The sequence below is a fragment of the Crotalus tigris genome, unplaced genomic scaffold, assembly GCF_016545835.1.
Source record: "Crotalus tigris isolate CLP2741 ecotype Arizona unplaced genomic scaffold, ASM1654583v1 scf7180000020990.9691751010:1144802, whole genome shotgun sequence".
NCBI lineage: Eukaryota > Metazoa > Chordata > Lepidosauria > Squamata > Viperidae > Crotalus > Crotalus tigris.
This window is the reverse complement of record NW_024098300.1, coordinates 277,244-292,847: the sequence shown is the minus strand read 5'-3', so window position 1 is coordinate 292,847 and position 15,604 is coordinate 277,244. Positions and strand designations below refer to the sequence as shown.

Genomic DNA, 15,604 nt, shown 5'->3' with positions numbered 1-15,604 from the left:
TCTTCTTCTTCTTCTTCTTCTTCTTCTTCTTCTTCTTCTTCTTCTTCTTCTTCTTCTTCTTCTTCTTCTTCTTCTTCTTCTTCTTCTTCTTCTTCTTCTTCTTCTTCTTCTTCTTCTTCTTTCCTCCTCCTCCTCCTCCTCCTCCTCCTCATTATTATTTTTTTTTATTATTATTATTATTACCCTGGTTTATAGTTAGCCAGTGAACTCAGTTTGTAGTAGTAACACAAATTTCCCAAAAGTGCTCTTTCAGGAAGCAACTGGACTTTCTTATTTTTCTTTGAAGAGGTTTTGCTTCTCATCCAAGAAGCTTCTTCAAGTTCTGACTGGAGGGTGGGGAATGGAAGGATTTATACTCCTTGCAGACAGCTGGTCATTTGCCTTCTTTTACAGAGTCGTTGAATGGAAACGACCAGCTGTCTGCAAGGAGTATAAATCCTTCCATCTCCCACCCTCCAGTCAGAACTTGAAGAAGCTTCTTGGAGGAGAAGCGAAACGTCTTCAAAGAAAAACAAGAAAGTCCAATTGCTTCCTGAAAAAAAGCACCTTTGGGACAACCAGGACTGGGAGGACTGACAATCTCCATAGACATTTAACACAAATTTCATTATCTGCCTTTCTTCTCTCTTTCTATTTTGGCTGTTTTCCACACCAGGAAGAGAAAAATGACTATTTCCCGGTGTCTCTCGATCGCCACGGCGTTGCTCACTCTGGTGGCTCTCAAGGCCTACATCGAATGGACGGCTGAGCAGGAAGAACGATACCCCACATCCCCCGCCGCCCGTTGGCACAGCGGCTCCATCACCCCTATCCTGCCCTTCGAGAACGTCTCGCCGGCATTTGTCTTCCAGCGCTTTAACGTCTCCTTGCAACAATTCCGCCACAGCATCCCGCGAGGAAAGGCGTACTGGAACGATAAACAATACAAAAATTTCCGGGCGTTGGAAGAAGGCTCGGTGGCCAACGCTTCCTGGAATAAATGCCCCAACGGTGACATGAAGGAACTGGCCACCAAGATCAAGCATTTCAACTCGTATCCGGAGCTGTATAAGAATTTTATTCTCTACGGGGATTGCAGGAACTATTCCCTCCTGATTAACGAACTCCATAAGTGTGCCGATACAAAGAACGGCACCTTCCTGCTCTTGGCCATCAAATCCGTGCCGGGCAATTTTGCGGCCCGCCAAGCCGTGCGGGACACTTGGGGACAGGAAGGAAAACCCGGTGGGCTGGCTGTCCGCACCGTCTTCTTACTGGGCACGGCTCAGGGGCAGTTCGGTCCCCGCCTGCAACACCTGGTCCAGTTTGAGAGTCGGACATTTGGGGACATCCTGATGTGGGATTTTGAGGACACCTTCTTCAACCTGACCCTGAAGGACTCCCTCTTCCTGCGCTGGACGCTGGAGTATTGTCGGGACGTCCGTTTCATTCTCAAGGGGGACGATGACGTGTTCATCAACACCCCGAAAGTCTTGGGGTATCTGAGCTCGGTGGACGCCAACAAGCCCCTCTACACGGGGCAGGTGATGTCCAACGCCTCGCCCTTCCGGGACCAACGAAATAAGTACTATGTGCCAGAATCATTTTATGTGGGACCGTATCCAGCTTACGCGGGAGGTGGGGGCTACATCATCTCCGGACCCCTAGTCCGGTTGCTCCTCCTCATCTCTCAGCACGTGGCTTTCTACCCCATTGACGACGTTTACACGGGGCTCTGCTTCCAAGCTCTGGGCATCCCCCCTCAGCCCCACGCTGGCTTCATGACCTTTGATATCGCCGAGAAAGACCGGAGAGACCCCTGCGTGCACAGCCAGCTGCTCCTGGTCCATCGGCGCAGCCCCCAGCAGACCCTCCATCTCTGGAAGCAAATCACCAATCCAGATCTCCAATGTGGAGATGAGGCGTTGAACCCCCAGCCCGCGAAGCCTCCTGGCTTCTGATCGAATAGGAAACGGATCGCGTGGAACTCTTGTGTCCTCTGGGCTGCAACGGGGAGGTGCTCAGCTCCAAATCCCATCGGAGTATTTCAGAGGGGACATCCCAACGTAGTGCACTTTTGAAGGCCAGGAGCTGGGGACGCCCCCCCCCTTTCTGAACGGCCTCTTCTTAAATTCCTTTCTGCAGATAGTCCGGTGGAAGGCCGAACACTGGACTTGTTCATACCAACAGTCCAGGAGATGCCATTTACAGATTTAAGAACCATCCTTATTTTTCCACCAGGCCGATCGGAAAACTGTCCCAGCATCCACTTGGCCTTACCTGAGGATGCCAGAGCTCCAGGATTGCTTCCCCCCATTTGGTACCCTTCAAATAGGCCTGCAACAGCTGGAGGCACCTTCCTCCACATCTGGCACCACCAACTTGGGGGAGCCTGGAAGAGAAACTCCTGGCTAGCTGGCTCAATCTTCCTGGATTGCAGAGAGGGTGAAGTATTGTCCGCAAGTGTTTAATTTTTTTCCGTTGTGGCCCGAACCTTTGGGGCCAATCCCCTCCCACAGCTGGATTAACCAAGAAACCGAGGCAAGAAACTGATCCTCAATAACGATGGAGTGTGGAAGAAAAGTGGAAATAGGATCCTCTGGAATTATCATCAGCAGTGATAATAGAGAGCCGGGCTGGCCCAGTGGGTAGAAGGCAGCATTGCAGGGTAATTCTGCCCACTGCCAGCAGTTCGATCCTGGCCGGCTCAGGGTTGACTCAGCCTTTCATCCAGGTAAAATGAGGACTCAGAGTGCTAGGAGGGCAATAGGCTGAGACTGTAAACCACTTAGAGAGGGCTGTAAAAGCACTGTGAAGCGGTATATAAATCTAAGTGCGATTGCTGATGGTTTAAAGAGGGCTTGTTTGTTTTGACCTGACAAAATGGGGAGGGGGGGATGGATACCCCAACCTCTCCTGCTCACACTGCAACAATGTCCTGCTGTAATAAAAACATGACTTGGGTACTGTCAATCTTGGGAAGCGTTCATTGGCGATTTGGGGACAGGTGTTTTGGGGGAACCTTGGGCTTGAATCTTTTGAAAGCAGCCGTCTCCAGGTAGTCCTCAACATATGACCACCAAATTTACGTTGCTAAGTGAGACATTGGTTCAGCGAGCTTCGCCTCCTTTTACGACTTGTCTTGCCCCAGGTGTTAAGTGAATCAAGGCAAGTGTTAAGTTAGTAGCAGGGAAGCTCGCAAAAGGGGATCACGTGACCCTGGGACCCGGCAACTGTCGTTAAGTACAAGTCAGTTGCCAAGCATCTCAGTTTTGATCGCGCGACCATGGAGATGCTGCAGTGGTTCCCAAGTATGAAACAGGGTCCGTTTTCTCAGTGCCCATTGTAACTTTGAACGGTCCCTGAATGAACCGTTGTAAGTTGAGGACGACCTATATTTCCCCCAGAGCATCTTTAGTAAAAGCTGTGATTTTTTTTTTTTTTTGCAAGGAGGCAGCCAGGAAAACTATGCCAACACACACAGACACACAGGCACGCCACATGCTGGGGAAGAACATTCTGCTACGTCGCGGGGCAGATGGTGCCCCTCAACAGGTATTCACACAAAAGCGCCGTTGGCCAGAAAAATATTTATTGATTTCCCAACTTGCCCCATATGTGCGATTAGATGGGCTGGCATCAACCCATTCTTCCCTTAACCCCCCACAATGATCGTTATTTTCAGTTGTAACAGCTTTGGAGTAAGACCAACAGAACAGCTTGAATTCCACTTAGGAAGGTGCTGGGGGAAAAAAAAATGCACCAAACATCCCCAAAGAGACGTTCGAACACGGATCCCTGTTTCTCGTTCTCACGTCCCCAAACGTATTGTCCCCACCCTGTGCACAATTTGCCCGCCTTCCCTCTTGCTCAAAGTCATTTCCCTTCCAAAGAAAATCCATAGACATTAATCCTTGGCAACCGTTTTCTAGGAATGACGCCCCTTGTAGTGTTTGGATAAATCAGCTGGCGCCACATTCGAGGCTGCTGAATCTCCATGCTCGGCAAAGAAATAATTTGTCACGTCTTCTTTCCACGGTGGGCTTCTTGGAAAACACGGGAGGGGGGGGTAGGGGCACCTCACTTCAAGCCTTCAGCCCCGTCTACGGATTTTTCCTAAAGAAATGTTTCCCTCCAGACAGCAATCTGACAAATTTAAACCCTGCCACAGCAGGATGCTAAGGTGACATGGATTGGCTTGTTGAATTCGGCCTGGAGAGCAAGGAAGGTGAACGCGTTAAAAACCTAGGAAAGCTGGGAGATAGTTCTGTGCTTTTGAGGAAGCTTATTGGCAGCTTTTCCACCTTTTTGTGCAATAATAATAATAATAATAACTCTAGTGAGGCTCCTAAATCCTTTGAATGTCGCTTTTTGAGGCTCGGTCTTCACCACCCCCCCTCCTGTAAAAACCCCTACCCACAACTACTACTGCTGTTAGACCCTCTGACTCTTGCTACAAGGAGTAGCTACAAGGAAGAAGCCCCCCTTGGCTTTACAAACTGGGGGAAAGTGATTTTTTCTTAAAGGCCCATGAAGATAGATTTGGAAAGTTGGAGGGACAATTAAAAATTGACGGCTAGGGTGACGAGGGCCTGTGTGAATCATAAAAGGTGAATATGTTGCTCAAGAAACGGGGTGCCAGGCAGGGCCCTAATATCCAACTGTGCATTTGACCCCAAACAGTGCAAGCCCAGAGCAATATTTTCCAAGAACCTAGAAGGGCAAACGGAGAGGAAGTGTCACTTGATCCAGAAACCAAATTGAAGGCGAAATCTTCAAATATCAAAAGCAGGCCAAAAGGAACCCCAGTTCTAAATTAAATGCTTGACCGTGTTAGCTCGTGATAGTCAAGAGAGAATCCACCGGGCCCCAGGCATTTACAGAAATGTACCTAGCAAGGCATTAAACCTCCTTTGAACTCTCCCAGGAAGTGGGGTCCCCAATCCCCACTTCAGTCTCTTGCCACAGGCTGACCAAGCCCCGTTGGGTGGCGGGGGGAAGCTCTCTCTTCTTTTGGGCTGGCCTTTAAAAAAAAAAAAAAAAACTATGAAAGGCAACTGAGCTGGAAGCGACAAAAAAGCAAAGCAGCCCTTTTGTAAAAAATAAAATAAAAATAAAAATCTAGGCAGGACCCAGAGGTTCTCTGGCCAGAAGCAAAGATGAAGGAGGGATGGATGGAAGGCCAGATGGGCATCCCAAGTACAAAAGAAGAGAGATTTGTGGATGACCTGGGGTGGTGCCGGAGATGCCTGCAAGCCAGCCTGGCACCCTGGAGGGGGGCACCAGCCCTCAGGGTGGGGAAAGGCGGACGTGAGGAGGGATCGGGCGAGGCCGGGATTCACTTCTCGTAGTGATCCAGTGGGTAGTGATCTCCATACTGTTTCAGATGACGTTCTAAGGCTGTCTGCTGTTTGGCGATGTGCCAGGGCATCTCACTGTAAACGTCCGAGAACAGGAGCTGAGGTTTCGGCTTCAGCTTCCGCTCAGCCTCTTCCAGCGCCTCCATCACCTGGAGAAAGAGGGGGGAACACGACACTGAAGCAGAATAAACAGAATTGGAAGGGACCTTGGAGGTCTTCTAGACCAACCCTCCCCTGCCAAAGCAGGAAATCTACCACCACCATTGGATTATCCAGTGTCTCCTTAAGGCCTTCCCATTTTGGGAGCACCTGCCACTTTTGAAGACGAGCCGTTCCATCCATCAATCGTTCCCACTATCGGGAAATTGTCTTGGACACTATTTGTTAAAGGAATTGCTGCGGTTGTGAAATTAGTTAAGGGAATGCAGCTTCCCCATTGATTTTGCTCGTCAAGACGGTCGCAAAAGGGAGTCGCGCGACTCCGGGACGCTGAGATTGTCATCAATAGGGGTCCGTGGCCAAGCGCCCGAATTTTGATCCCGTGATCCACGGGGATGCCGCCACGGTCATCGTGTCAAAAATGGTCATCACTCCCATTTTTCAGGGCTGCTCTAACTTTGAACGGTCATTAAACGAACGGTTGTTAAATCAAGAGCGGTACCTGGAGCGGCTCGGAAACTGGCTGGCCGAGGGATTCTGGGAATTGAAGTCCACGCATCTTAAAATGGCCACGGTTGAGAAAAACGTCCCCTACAGCAGACTTGAGCATTTTACATCCACATCCCCCCCCAGGCCACATCCACCCCTGTCCGGCCCGCGTGGGTTGCTTTTATTTTAATTAATTGTTATTTTTTAAATATAATTTATGTTTTGTGCGTTCACGCAGGCCTACGTACCCCCATAGCCCTCTTGGTTCGGCCCTTCCCAACGGTCCCAGTTTCTCAGCATTGTCCCCAAGAGGGAGATTCTCTTTGAGGCTTTGGGAAATACAAATGCTCGCCCTCTGCCATACTGGCACCGAGGCGGGGCGTGTGTGTGTGTGTCTCTCAGCTCGGCCACTGACCCGTTTGCGCGACTTCTTCCGCCAGCTCTTCTCCTGCTCCTCATCCCACCAGTTCCGGCTCACCATGTAGTGGCGGAGACGTGAGATGGGGTGGTCCTGTTTGTCCCAGTAATTGACCTCATCGACAGAGCGGTAGGCCGAGCTGTCGTCACTCGTGCTGTGGTGCCCGATCCTGGGAAAAAAACCAGGGCAGGTGGTTGGGGCAAACTAGGTTTCAGCCGGACCCCTGCACACACACACACCCTGGTCTGACCTCAGGTCCACCTTGCACCTCCAAACCTACCTGTAGGTCATAGCCTCGATGAGGAAGGGCTGGTTCTCGGCAATGGCCCGGCGCCGGGCCTCCTTGGTGGCGTTGTACACGGCAAAGACGTCGTTGCCGTCCACTCGGATAGACTGGATGCCATAACCGGGACCCCGGGCGGCTGAGGGGTGCAAGAAGACCCGTCACTACGCTTGGACTGTCTTTCCAGACCCTCTTCTGCTCGTTTTTTTAAAGTTTAAAATTTTAAATTTAAATTCAGTTTAGCATCTAGATTCAAGAAGGCTTCCGGATTCAGAATTCAGCCAGTTTGGCAGAACGGCTTCTAAAACAAGAACCCACAGGTCATCCTTGACTTACAACGATTTGTTTAGTGACCGTTCAAAGCTGAAAAAGGGACTTAATTTCTGTTGCTCAGCAAGATAATTATTAGCCGAGCCTGTGCCTAATTTTATGACCATTTTTGCCATGGTTGCTGAGCAAATTCACTTAACAACAGCAGTGAATTATGCAGTCGTTAAACAAATTCCCCGTTGATTTTGCTGGTCAGAAGCCGACTGGGAAGTCACAAATGGCGACCACACGATCCTGGGATGCTGCAACCGTCGTAAATACAGGCCAATTTGCCCAGCACCTAAATTTGGATCAAATGACGGTGGATAATATTGCGATGGTCGTGTGAGGACTAGTGCCGTAACTTCAAACGGTTGCTAAACGAATGGTTGTAAGTCAAGGACCAGCTTCGACTTACAACCACAATTGAGCCCAACATTTCTGTTGTTAAGTGAGACATTTCTAAAGTGAGTTTTGCCTCATTTTTCTTGCTGCGGTCGTTAAGCGAATCTGGCTTGCCCCATTGATTTTGCTTGTTGGAAGGTCACAAAAGGGGGTCACGTAACCCAGAGATGCTGTGACCGTCATAAATACGAGTCAGTTGCCAAGCGCCTGAATTTTGATCACGATTATGGGGATGCTGCAAAGGTCGTATCTGTGAAAAATGGTCATAAGTCGCATTTTTCAGTGCCTTTGAACAGTCACTAAATGAACTGTTGTAAGTCTAGGACAGGGGTAGGCCACCTTGGCTCTTTTATGACTCGTGGACTTCAACTCCCAGAATTCCTGAGCCAGCCTGGCTCAGCATAGAAACCTCTCCCTTTCCCCTCAGCATGGCTGGCTCAGGAATTCTGGGAGTTGAAGTCCACCAGTCATAAAAGAGCCAAGGTTGCCTACCCCTGATTACCTGTGTACACACAAACCTCACGAAGAAGTCCCTCCCTCCCCAACCAGGCCGTCTCACCGATGCCGTCGCCCCGGTATTGTTCGGACGTTGGAGTGGAGATGGCGTAGCCGTTGTTCCGGCAGAAAAATATGACCGGACACTCCAGGGTGGCAGCGAAGTTGAAGCCCGCGTGGGCATCCCCCTCACTGGAGGTCCCTTCGCCGAAGTAGCAGATGACAACCCGGTTGGTGTTCGCCCGCTTGAAGGCGTAGGCGGCCCCCACCGCTGGCAAGGGAAGAAGAGGGGGGGTCGGGCGGTTAGATCCTGGGGAGGGGGCAAGGGTGTCCCAAAATGCAAGAGAGCATGCCTTGGTGGGCATTGCTCCATGGGTGGGGGTCTGCGGGGGTCTCGAGAGGGAAAAACTTGAGGTGGCCTCACCTTGTGGGATCTGGGTGGCAAGCGGGGACGATATGGTGACAAAGTTCAAATCTTTGCAGCCGTAATGCACGGGCATTTGCCGGCCTTTGCCGGGGTCGCTGGCGTTGCCGTAGCACTGGGCCATAAACATGTCCAGAGGGTAGCCCCTGTGCATCAGGACACCTGGGAGGGAGGGAGGGAGAGCAGGTGAGAGGCTTTGGCTGGCTTCGGGCACGAGGCTGGCCCTCGACCCTGCCCCAGGTGCTGGGCTCCACTTGTTTGTGTGTAGGGGGGGGGGTGAAGGTAATCAAAGATGTATATGAGACAAAATCCCCAAATAATAGCAATAAGCTGGGATTTATTTGTTCCTCCCTCCCTCCCCCTTCCTTCCTTTCTTCCTCCCTGTCTGTTCTTGTTTTCCTTCCTTCCTTCCTCCGTCCCTTCGTCCCTGTCTCCCTATTCTTGTTCTCCTTCCTTCCTTTCTTCCTGTCACCTTCCTTCTTTCCCTCCTCCCTCCCTCAAACTTCCTTACCTCCCATCCTTCTCTTTCTTTCTTTCTTTCTTTCTTTCTTTCTTTCTCTCTCTCTCTCTCCCTTACTCTCTCCCTCCCCTGCCTCCCTCCTTCTTTCTTCCCTTCCTTCCTTTCTCTCCCTTCCTTCCTTCCTTTCTTCCGTCCTCTCTTTTCTTTCTTTCTCTCTCTTCTTCCTTCCTTCTTTCCTTCCTTCCTTCCTTCCTTCCTTCCTTCCTTCCTTCCTTCCTTCCTTCCTTTCTTTCGCTCTCTCCTTCCTTCCTTCCTTCCTTCCTTCCTTCCTTCCTTCCTTCCTTCTTTCTTTCTTTCTTTCTTTCTTTCTTTCTTTCTTTCTTTCTTTCTTTCTTTCTTTTTCTTTCTCCCCCTTCCCAGTTGCTATTGACTCTGAACACCATAGAGACACCACATTTACTGCAATTCCCCTTATTAGAAACTAAAAAAAAAACCTCTACAGCCTATCCAAAGCAACTGCCTGGCTAATCTCTTTCCCCTTTCGATTGCCTGTAATCAACAATCTCGTCCTGTTGGTGCTTCCGTAAAGAGGGTGCATTTTCCCCTCCTAAACGAAGTTGCTGCATTCCAGAAAAACATATCTGGGTTCAGAAGTTGCCAAAAGGAGGCCACGCCACCGTGCTTGGTCTGTGTGTTACTGGTGCCTCCTTCCTTCAAAACAAGCAAGGCCTGTCAATGACAGAGATGAGGTCCTTAGGCACTGATTAACTCAAACACATTTGGTCCTGGGCTCATAAAGCCTATTTATTATGCAGAGGGGGGGGGGAACGCGGCTGCTTTAAAGAGGTGCCAACTGGTACAACGTACACACTCAAACCTGCTCCCCAAACACCTTGTAGGCTTCAAATCCAAGCGCTGCATATCTCTAGGCTCAAAATACAAGACAAGTAAGGTCAGGTTTGGACAGTTGGGTCCAGTAGTTAAAGCAATAGGCTAGAAAAATGAGACGTGAGTCCTACTCCCACTTTAGGCATAAAAACTGCTGGGGCGACCGTGGGCCAAACCCCAGGAGACAGGGAGTTCTAGTCCCGCCTTAGCCATGAAAGCAAGCTGGGTGACTTTGAGCCCGTCCCACTAACTCAGCCCAACCCACCTCACAGGGCTGTTGTTGTGGGGAAAACAGGAGAAGGAAGGTCAGTGGGATACATTTGTTGCCTTGGATTATTTGTAAATATAATAAAGGCAGGACAGAAACAAACAAAGTGAAACAAGCAAAAGGTGGAAATATCGTCCTACAGCAGGTCTCAGATGAAAGCCATGCCAAGGTTCTAGTCCTCTGCTGTGAAATGCTGCCCCCTGGTGGCTGTTTTGCGACTATGGCTGAAGAAGGAAAAAAAAGTGCTTTGCAAAGGGTCACCTGCTTCTCGGTATTGTCCAAAGACCAGGTCAGTGTCATCCAGGGCTGCTACGCTGCCCACGTGGGTGCCTTCTTCTCCGTAGTTGGTCATATAAAAGGAAATCCGTCCCTGGCAATAAAAAAGTGGGGTGGGGGGTGGGGCTGTGAATCCTTGCCAGAGCTTCAGATCTGAAGACTAAAAGATGCTTTGAAGTCCAAAGGGATACATGAGTAGCACGTGTTTGATTGGCAGTTGCTTGAAAACAGCTGTTTCCTGTTCTGTTCTATTCTATTCTATTTTATTCCTCTACTTCATTCCATTATTCTATTCTATTCTATTCTATTCTTCTATTTCATTCCATTATTCTCTTCTTTTCTTCTCTTCTCTTCTCTTCTATTCTTCTACTTCATTCCATTATTCTATTCTATTCTATTCTATTCTATTCTATTCTATTCTATTCTATTCTATTCTATTCTATTCTATTCTATTCTTCTATTTCATTCCATTATTCTCTTCTCTTCTCTTCTCCTACTTCATTCCATTATTCTATTCTATTCTATTCTATTCTATTCTATTCTATTCTATTCTATTCTATTCTATTCTATTCTATTCTACATTCCATTATTCTATTCTATTCTATTCTATTCTATTCTATTCTATTCTATTCTATTCTATTCTATTCTATTCTATTCTATTCTATTCTATTCTTTGCCAGGAGTTCAATCCTGACCGGCTCAAGATTGGACTCAGCCTTCCATTTTACCGAGGTCGGTAAAAATGAGGACCCAGATTTTTGGGGGGGGAGGGGCAACATGCTGACTCTGTAAACCACTTAGAGAGGGCTGTAAAGCCCTTTTAAGTGGTATGTAACTCTAAGGACTGTTGCTATTGCCATATTTTGGTTCCACTTCAGGAGACCAGGAGGGTGGGGGGCCTGCCTTACCTCGGGGGGGGGGAGAATATTCCACAGGGTGGGTGGGGACAAGGGCAGAGAAAGCTCTCTTCCGAGACCCGGCAGTCGGAGTTCTTTAACAGATGGGGGTCTGTAACATGCTTTCCCTGCCTAACTGGGTAGGATAGGCTGATGTCATGGGCCGAAGCCGGTCCCTTAGGTAGACTGGTTCCATGTCAGGTAAGGCTTTCTAGGGGACAGCCAACACTTTGAATTGGACCCGGAAACAAACGGGCACCCAATGGAGTTGGCAGAAGTGGCCACCTGGAGATCACCTGTCCTGCCTCCCCCCCCCCTTCCTGCCATCCTCCTACCTGTCTCTGGGACTCGTACAGGATTCGATCCATGGTGTTGAGAAGCGTCATGCTCTTGTAGAACTTCAGCACCTCCTCTTGGGAAATCTGCAGACGGAGCCAAGACAGGGCGGAAAGTGAAAGATGGGTCTTTGTTTTGGGGGAGCAGGTAAGAGGGAGGCGGAGCCTAGAACTCACCTGGGGGTCCTCACTGGGGTTGACGATCTGCCCCTGCCGGTCCATGACCCGGTAGATGGGGATCCCAGAAATGACGTTGGGCTGGATGAATTCCAGCCTGTCGATGAAGACAGCCGAAGCTCCCGGGAACTGGGGCTTCTCCTCCAGGGAGGTGAATTCCTGCTGCTGGACACATCCCTGGGGACAGAGCAGAAATACCTGCATGAGGGGGTGAGCAGAGCTGCCCCACAGCCGGCCTGGGAGGGCGACCCAAGGGCTGGATTTACAAGTAGGTAGTCCTTGACTTATGACCGGTCGCTTAGTGGCTGCCCAGGAGATTCCGGGAGTCGCACGCTGAGGTTGAGGAACAGAGGGTTGAGCTGTAACAGAATGAAGGAAGCTAGCTTTTATTTTATTTTATTTTTATTCTAAAGATTCTTCGAATGAAGTTCAACAGCTGGTGAGGGCATGGAACCTCATCCAAACCATAGGTCAGGTCAGTCTATGCATGGATTTTGCAAGATTAACCAAGATTACATAAGATAGATCGTAGGTAGGTAGGTAGGTAGGTAGGTAAGTAGGTAGATAGATAGATATGGAAAGAAAGAAAGAAAGAAAGAAAGAAAGAGAAAGGAAAAAGAGAAAGAAAGAAAGAAAGAAAGAAAGAAAGAAAGAAAGAAAGAAAGAAAGAAAGAAAGAAAGAAAGAAAGAAAGAAAGGAAGGAAGGAAGGAAGGAAGAAAGAAAAAAGAGAGATAGATAAACGGACAGAAATACAGGAGGGAGAAAAAGATGATAGATAGATAGATAGATAGATAGATAGATAGATAGATAGATAGATAGATAGATAGATAGACAGATTGGAGGGAGGGAGGGAGGGAGGGAAGAAGGAAGGAAGGAAGGAAGGAGGGAAGAAGGAAGGAAGGAAGGAAGGAAGGAAGGAAGGAAGGAAGGAAGGAAGGAAAAAAAATAAATTCTGTTTTCTGGAATCTCTATGAAAATCATTCCTCCTTTTATTCTCCACCCCAATCCTATAATCTAGATTCATCTGAGACTGGGTAATAAGGTCACAGCCCCCCCCCCCAGCCTTTAACCACTAGGCCTTGCAGCTGAATACGTCTGCTATTGTTCTCTCACAAGGCCGACTCTCCAAACAAGGTGATTTAAAACTGTAGTAGCTGTTCCAGATGAAGAGTTCCCTTTCAAGAAAAAAGAATCTTTAGTTAACAAACCAAAGCACCTTTCTTGGCGCAAAAACCCACAAATCCTCTCCTTTCACACCAAGAGAAGCTAATTGCCCTTGGCATAAATAAGCTCCATGCCAATTGTTGGTGCCCGGCTCGTGCTGGGGAGATGCATGACCTGCCTTCAACACGCCCCCTGGAATGGACCAATCAGAGGAGGCATTCACAAGGGCACTGTCTGCCCTCCTCCCTGTGTGTGTGTGCTCCCAGGCGAGCACACACACACACACACACACACACACACACACACAAATTGAAAATGCCTTTGCAAAAGATGTTCCGGGCATTCTGAAAAGCAAACTGGACATTTTTCTGAACAAGATTTTTACTTCCTGGTTGAATTGATATATATATATATATATCGTCCTTAAATTTTGGAGTGTGGGGGGGTTGAGGCTGGCTATTTGGTAGGGCCTTCTCAGAAGCACACCCGGCTGAAACACCCTCCCAGAAGCCTGCACACTGTTGCAGCTTTTCACGTGCAAACTGCGGGGTAGCGCATCAAGATATTCAGTGCAGAAAACAATGGATTTTGGGTTTCTCCTGTGGTTGCAGAGGCCACTTTGAATGCACCAGAGGTGGGATGAATAGCATCTCATTAAGATGTGGTCTAGTGACTGGGAGATGTGGTCTAGGACTAGCCTAGCAACCAGGAGATGGAGAGTTCTAGTCCAGCCTTAGGCATGAAAGCAACTGGGTGACCTTGGACCAATCACCAGGAGATGATGAGTTTAGGCATGAAAGCCAGTTCGGTGACTTTGGGCCAATCACCAGGAGACTGGGAGTTCTAGTCCTGCCTTAGGCACGAAAGCCAGATGGGAGATTTTGGGCCAATCACCAGGAGACAGTGAATTCTAGTTCAGCCTAAGGCACGAAAGCCAGCTAGATAACTTTGGACCAACAGGAGATTGTGAATTCTAGTTCTTCCTTAGGCATGAAAGCCAGTTGGAAGACTTTGGGCCAATCGCCAGGAGACGGTGAGTTCTAGTCCTGCCTTAGTCATGAAAGCCAGCTAGGTGACTTTGGGACACCCATTTTCTCTCTCAGCCCAACCCTCCTCACAAGGTCATTGTGGGGAACATAGCAGGAGGAAGGAGTATTAAGTATGCTCACCGCCTTGAGTTATTTATAAATGTTAATAAAGGCGGAATACAACCGAATAAAATGAAATGAATGTGCTGCATGGGATCTGTAGAACAAGGGAAATTGTAATCCAACAGGCCTTGAGGGCACACACAAACACATACACACCTAAATACATCTTATTCCAAACACGCCTCCCCTCCCAATTACCAACAAAAATGGAGATATTATTTATTTATTTTGGGGATTGATCCCCATCTAGTTATATAACCCAATGTTTTTCAGTCGAGCCAGGGAATTCTTGGAGTTGAAGTCCAAACGTCTTCAAGTTGAGAAAACTGGGTTAAGTCTTGAACAAAGGGGCTGGGGAACTGGAAAGTCTAGTTTCGCACCTAGTCTTGCAGATATTCTCAGCCAGATGGATGGCGGATGGCCCAATATCTCTTATTTATGGATTTATTTGTTTAATTTCTACAGTATAGCCGCCCACTTCAACAGCTGACTTTGGGAAGGGGCCCCCCACTGCTCTTTGCAAGGTTGTTGGGGAAAAAAAAAACCCTTTGCATTCAGCCCCTCATTTGCACATATGTGCAACACACTACACACGGAGGTATAAGGGTCCTTGGTCCTCCACTCCGCACTCCTTTCTCTCTCTTTAAAAAACAGGGCTGTACAAACTTGGCCACTGGAAGACTGGTGGACCAACTCCCAGAATTCCCCAGCCAGCATGGTTGGCTGGGAAATTCTGGGAGTTGAAGTCCACCAGTCTTCCAGTGGCCAAGTTTGGGCAGCCCTGTTTGAAGAGATTGGGGGCCCAATTCGGCAGATTTTTTCAGAAATCCACCAGAAAAGAAAGGGGTCTCATCATGCAAGGGTCCCGGCCCCCTCCAAGGTTGCTGGACAACAATGCCCAACCTCCTTGGCTGGGGAGGATGGGGCGTGTCGTCCCTCGGCTCTGGAAGGCAGGTGGTGGTGGATCATCTGCCTTCTCCAATCCTTCCTCCTTGGATCCCAAATACGGGGTTGGGGGCTTTCCCACCCTGTCAGGTCAGCTCCCCTTCTGGTTGTGTGTGTGTGTGTGTGTGTGTCTGTAAAGAACTTTGCAAAAAACTTTTGGGGAGCCATGCTCCCCATCTGGTTCCTTAACGGGAGATCCCCAAAACCCTCCCATCTGGAGAAGGTCCCCCCCCAATACCTCTCCCCTGTCAATCAGAATGCAACTGGAAGGGATCTTGGAGGTCTTCTAGTCCACCCCACCCCCCCACCCTCCCGCTCAAGCAGGAGACCCCAGACCTTCTCAGACAAATGTCCGATCTCTACGTGAAGTTTCGCTGACCCTATTCACTGGCCAAGGGCAGTTCATCCATAACACCCACCGCCCCACTTCCATCCCTAGGAGACCCCCCCATCTCCCCCCCTCTCCTCGGAGCTTTAGTCGTCCCAGAGACCCCCCCGCACTAGCAACCCCCCCTCCCAGAGCACCCCCTCCTCCAGGGAGACCCCCCCCAGCCCGGGCGGGAGGGCGACTCACCCCTCCTGCGCGCAGCCCCCTGATCGCGGCCGGGCCGGGGAGCCGCAGCCCCCGCAGGAAGCCCAGCCCGGCTCGACCCGCCGCTGCTGCCATCTTGCCGGAGAGGCGGAGAGCCCGCAAGCCGCGCCCGGGAACGGGCGGAGCGCAG

At 49.4% G+C, this 15,604-nt stretch overlaps 2 protein-coding genes across 5 annotated transcripts in view; one reads left to right on the top strand and one right to left on the bottom strand.

Moving 5' to 3' along the window:
• B3GNT8 (UDP-GlcNAc:betaGal beta-1,3-N-acetylglucosaminyltransferase 8) overlaps nt 1–5,023 on the top strand; it is a 23,534-nt gene extending 18,511 nt beyond the window's left edge. For all 4 annotated transcript variants that reach the window (XM_039369127.1, XM_039369131.1, XM_039369130.1 and 1 more), the window contains one exon: nt 656–5,023. In XM_039369127.1, coding sequence (XP_039225061.1) covers nt 656–1,940 — 1,285 coding nt within the window. In that variant the 3' untranslated portion in view covers nt 1,941–5,023. The remainder of the gene's footprint in view (nt 1–655) is intronic.
• On the bottom strand, nt 3,555–15,604 carry BCKDHA (branched chain keto acid dehydrogenase E1 subunit alpha). The gene is made up of 9 exons (XM_039369132.1): nt 15,457–15,604; nt 11,622–11,798; nt 11,445–11,531; nt 10,199–10,307; nt 8,322–8,483; nt 7,962–8,168; nt 6,686–6,827; nt 6,403–6,574; nt 3,555–5,488 (listed from the first exon to the last, which is right to left on the bottom strand). The coding sequence occupies exons 1-9, from the start codon at nt 15,547–15,549 to the stop codon at nt 5,318–5,320; spliced, it is 1,320 nt and encodes a 439-aa protein (XP_039225066.1). The 5' UTR covers nt 15,550–15,604; the 3' UTR covers nt 3,555–5,317.

Excerpts from the sequence above, each read along its gene's own strand:
- BCKDHA (XM_039369132.1), bottom strand. The coding sequence starts at position 15,549 with ATGGCAGCAGCGGCGGGTCGAGCCGGGCTGGGCTTCCTGCGGGGGCTG. Across the intron at positions 11,532-11,621 it reads ACCCCAGTGAGGACCCCCAG|ATTTCCCAAGAGGAGGTGCT; the intron begins GTGAGTTCTAGG and ends CTCCGTCTGCAG. Across the intron at positions 8,169-8,321 it reads TGCCACCCAGATCCCACAAG|CGGTGGGGGCCGCCTACGCC; the intron begins GTGAGGCCACCT and ends TTCCCTTGCCAG.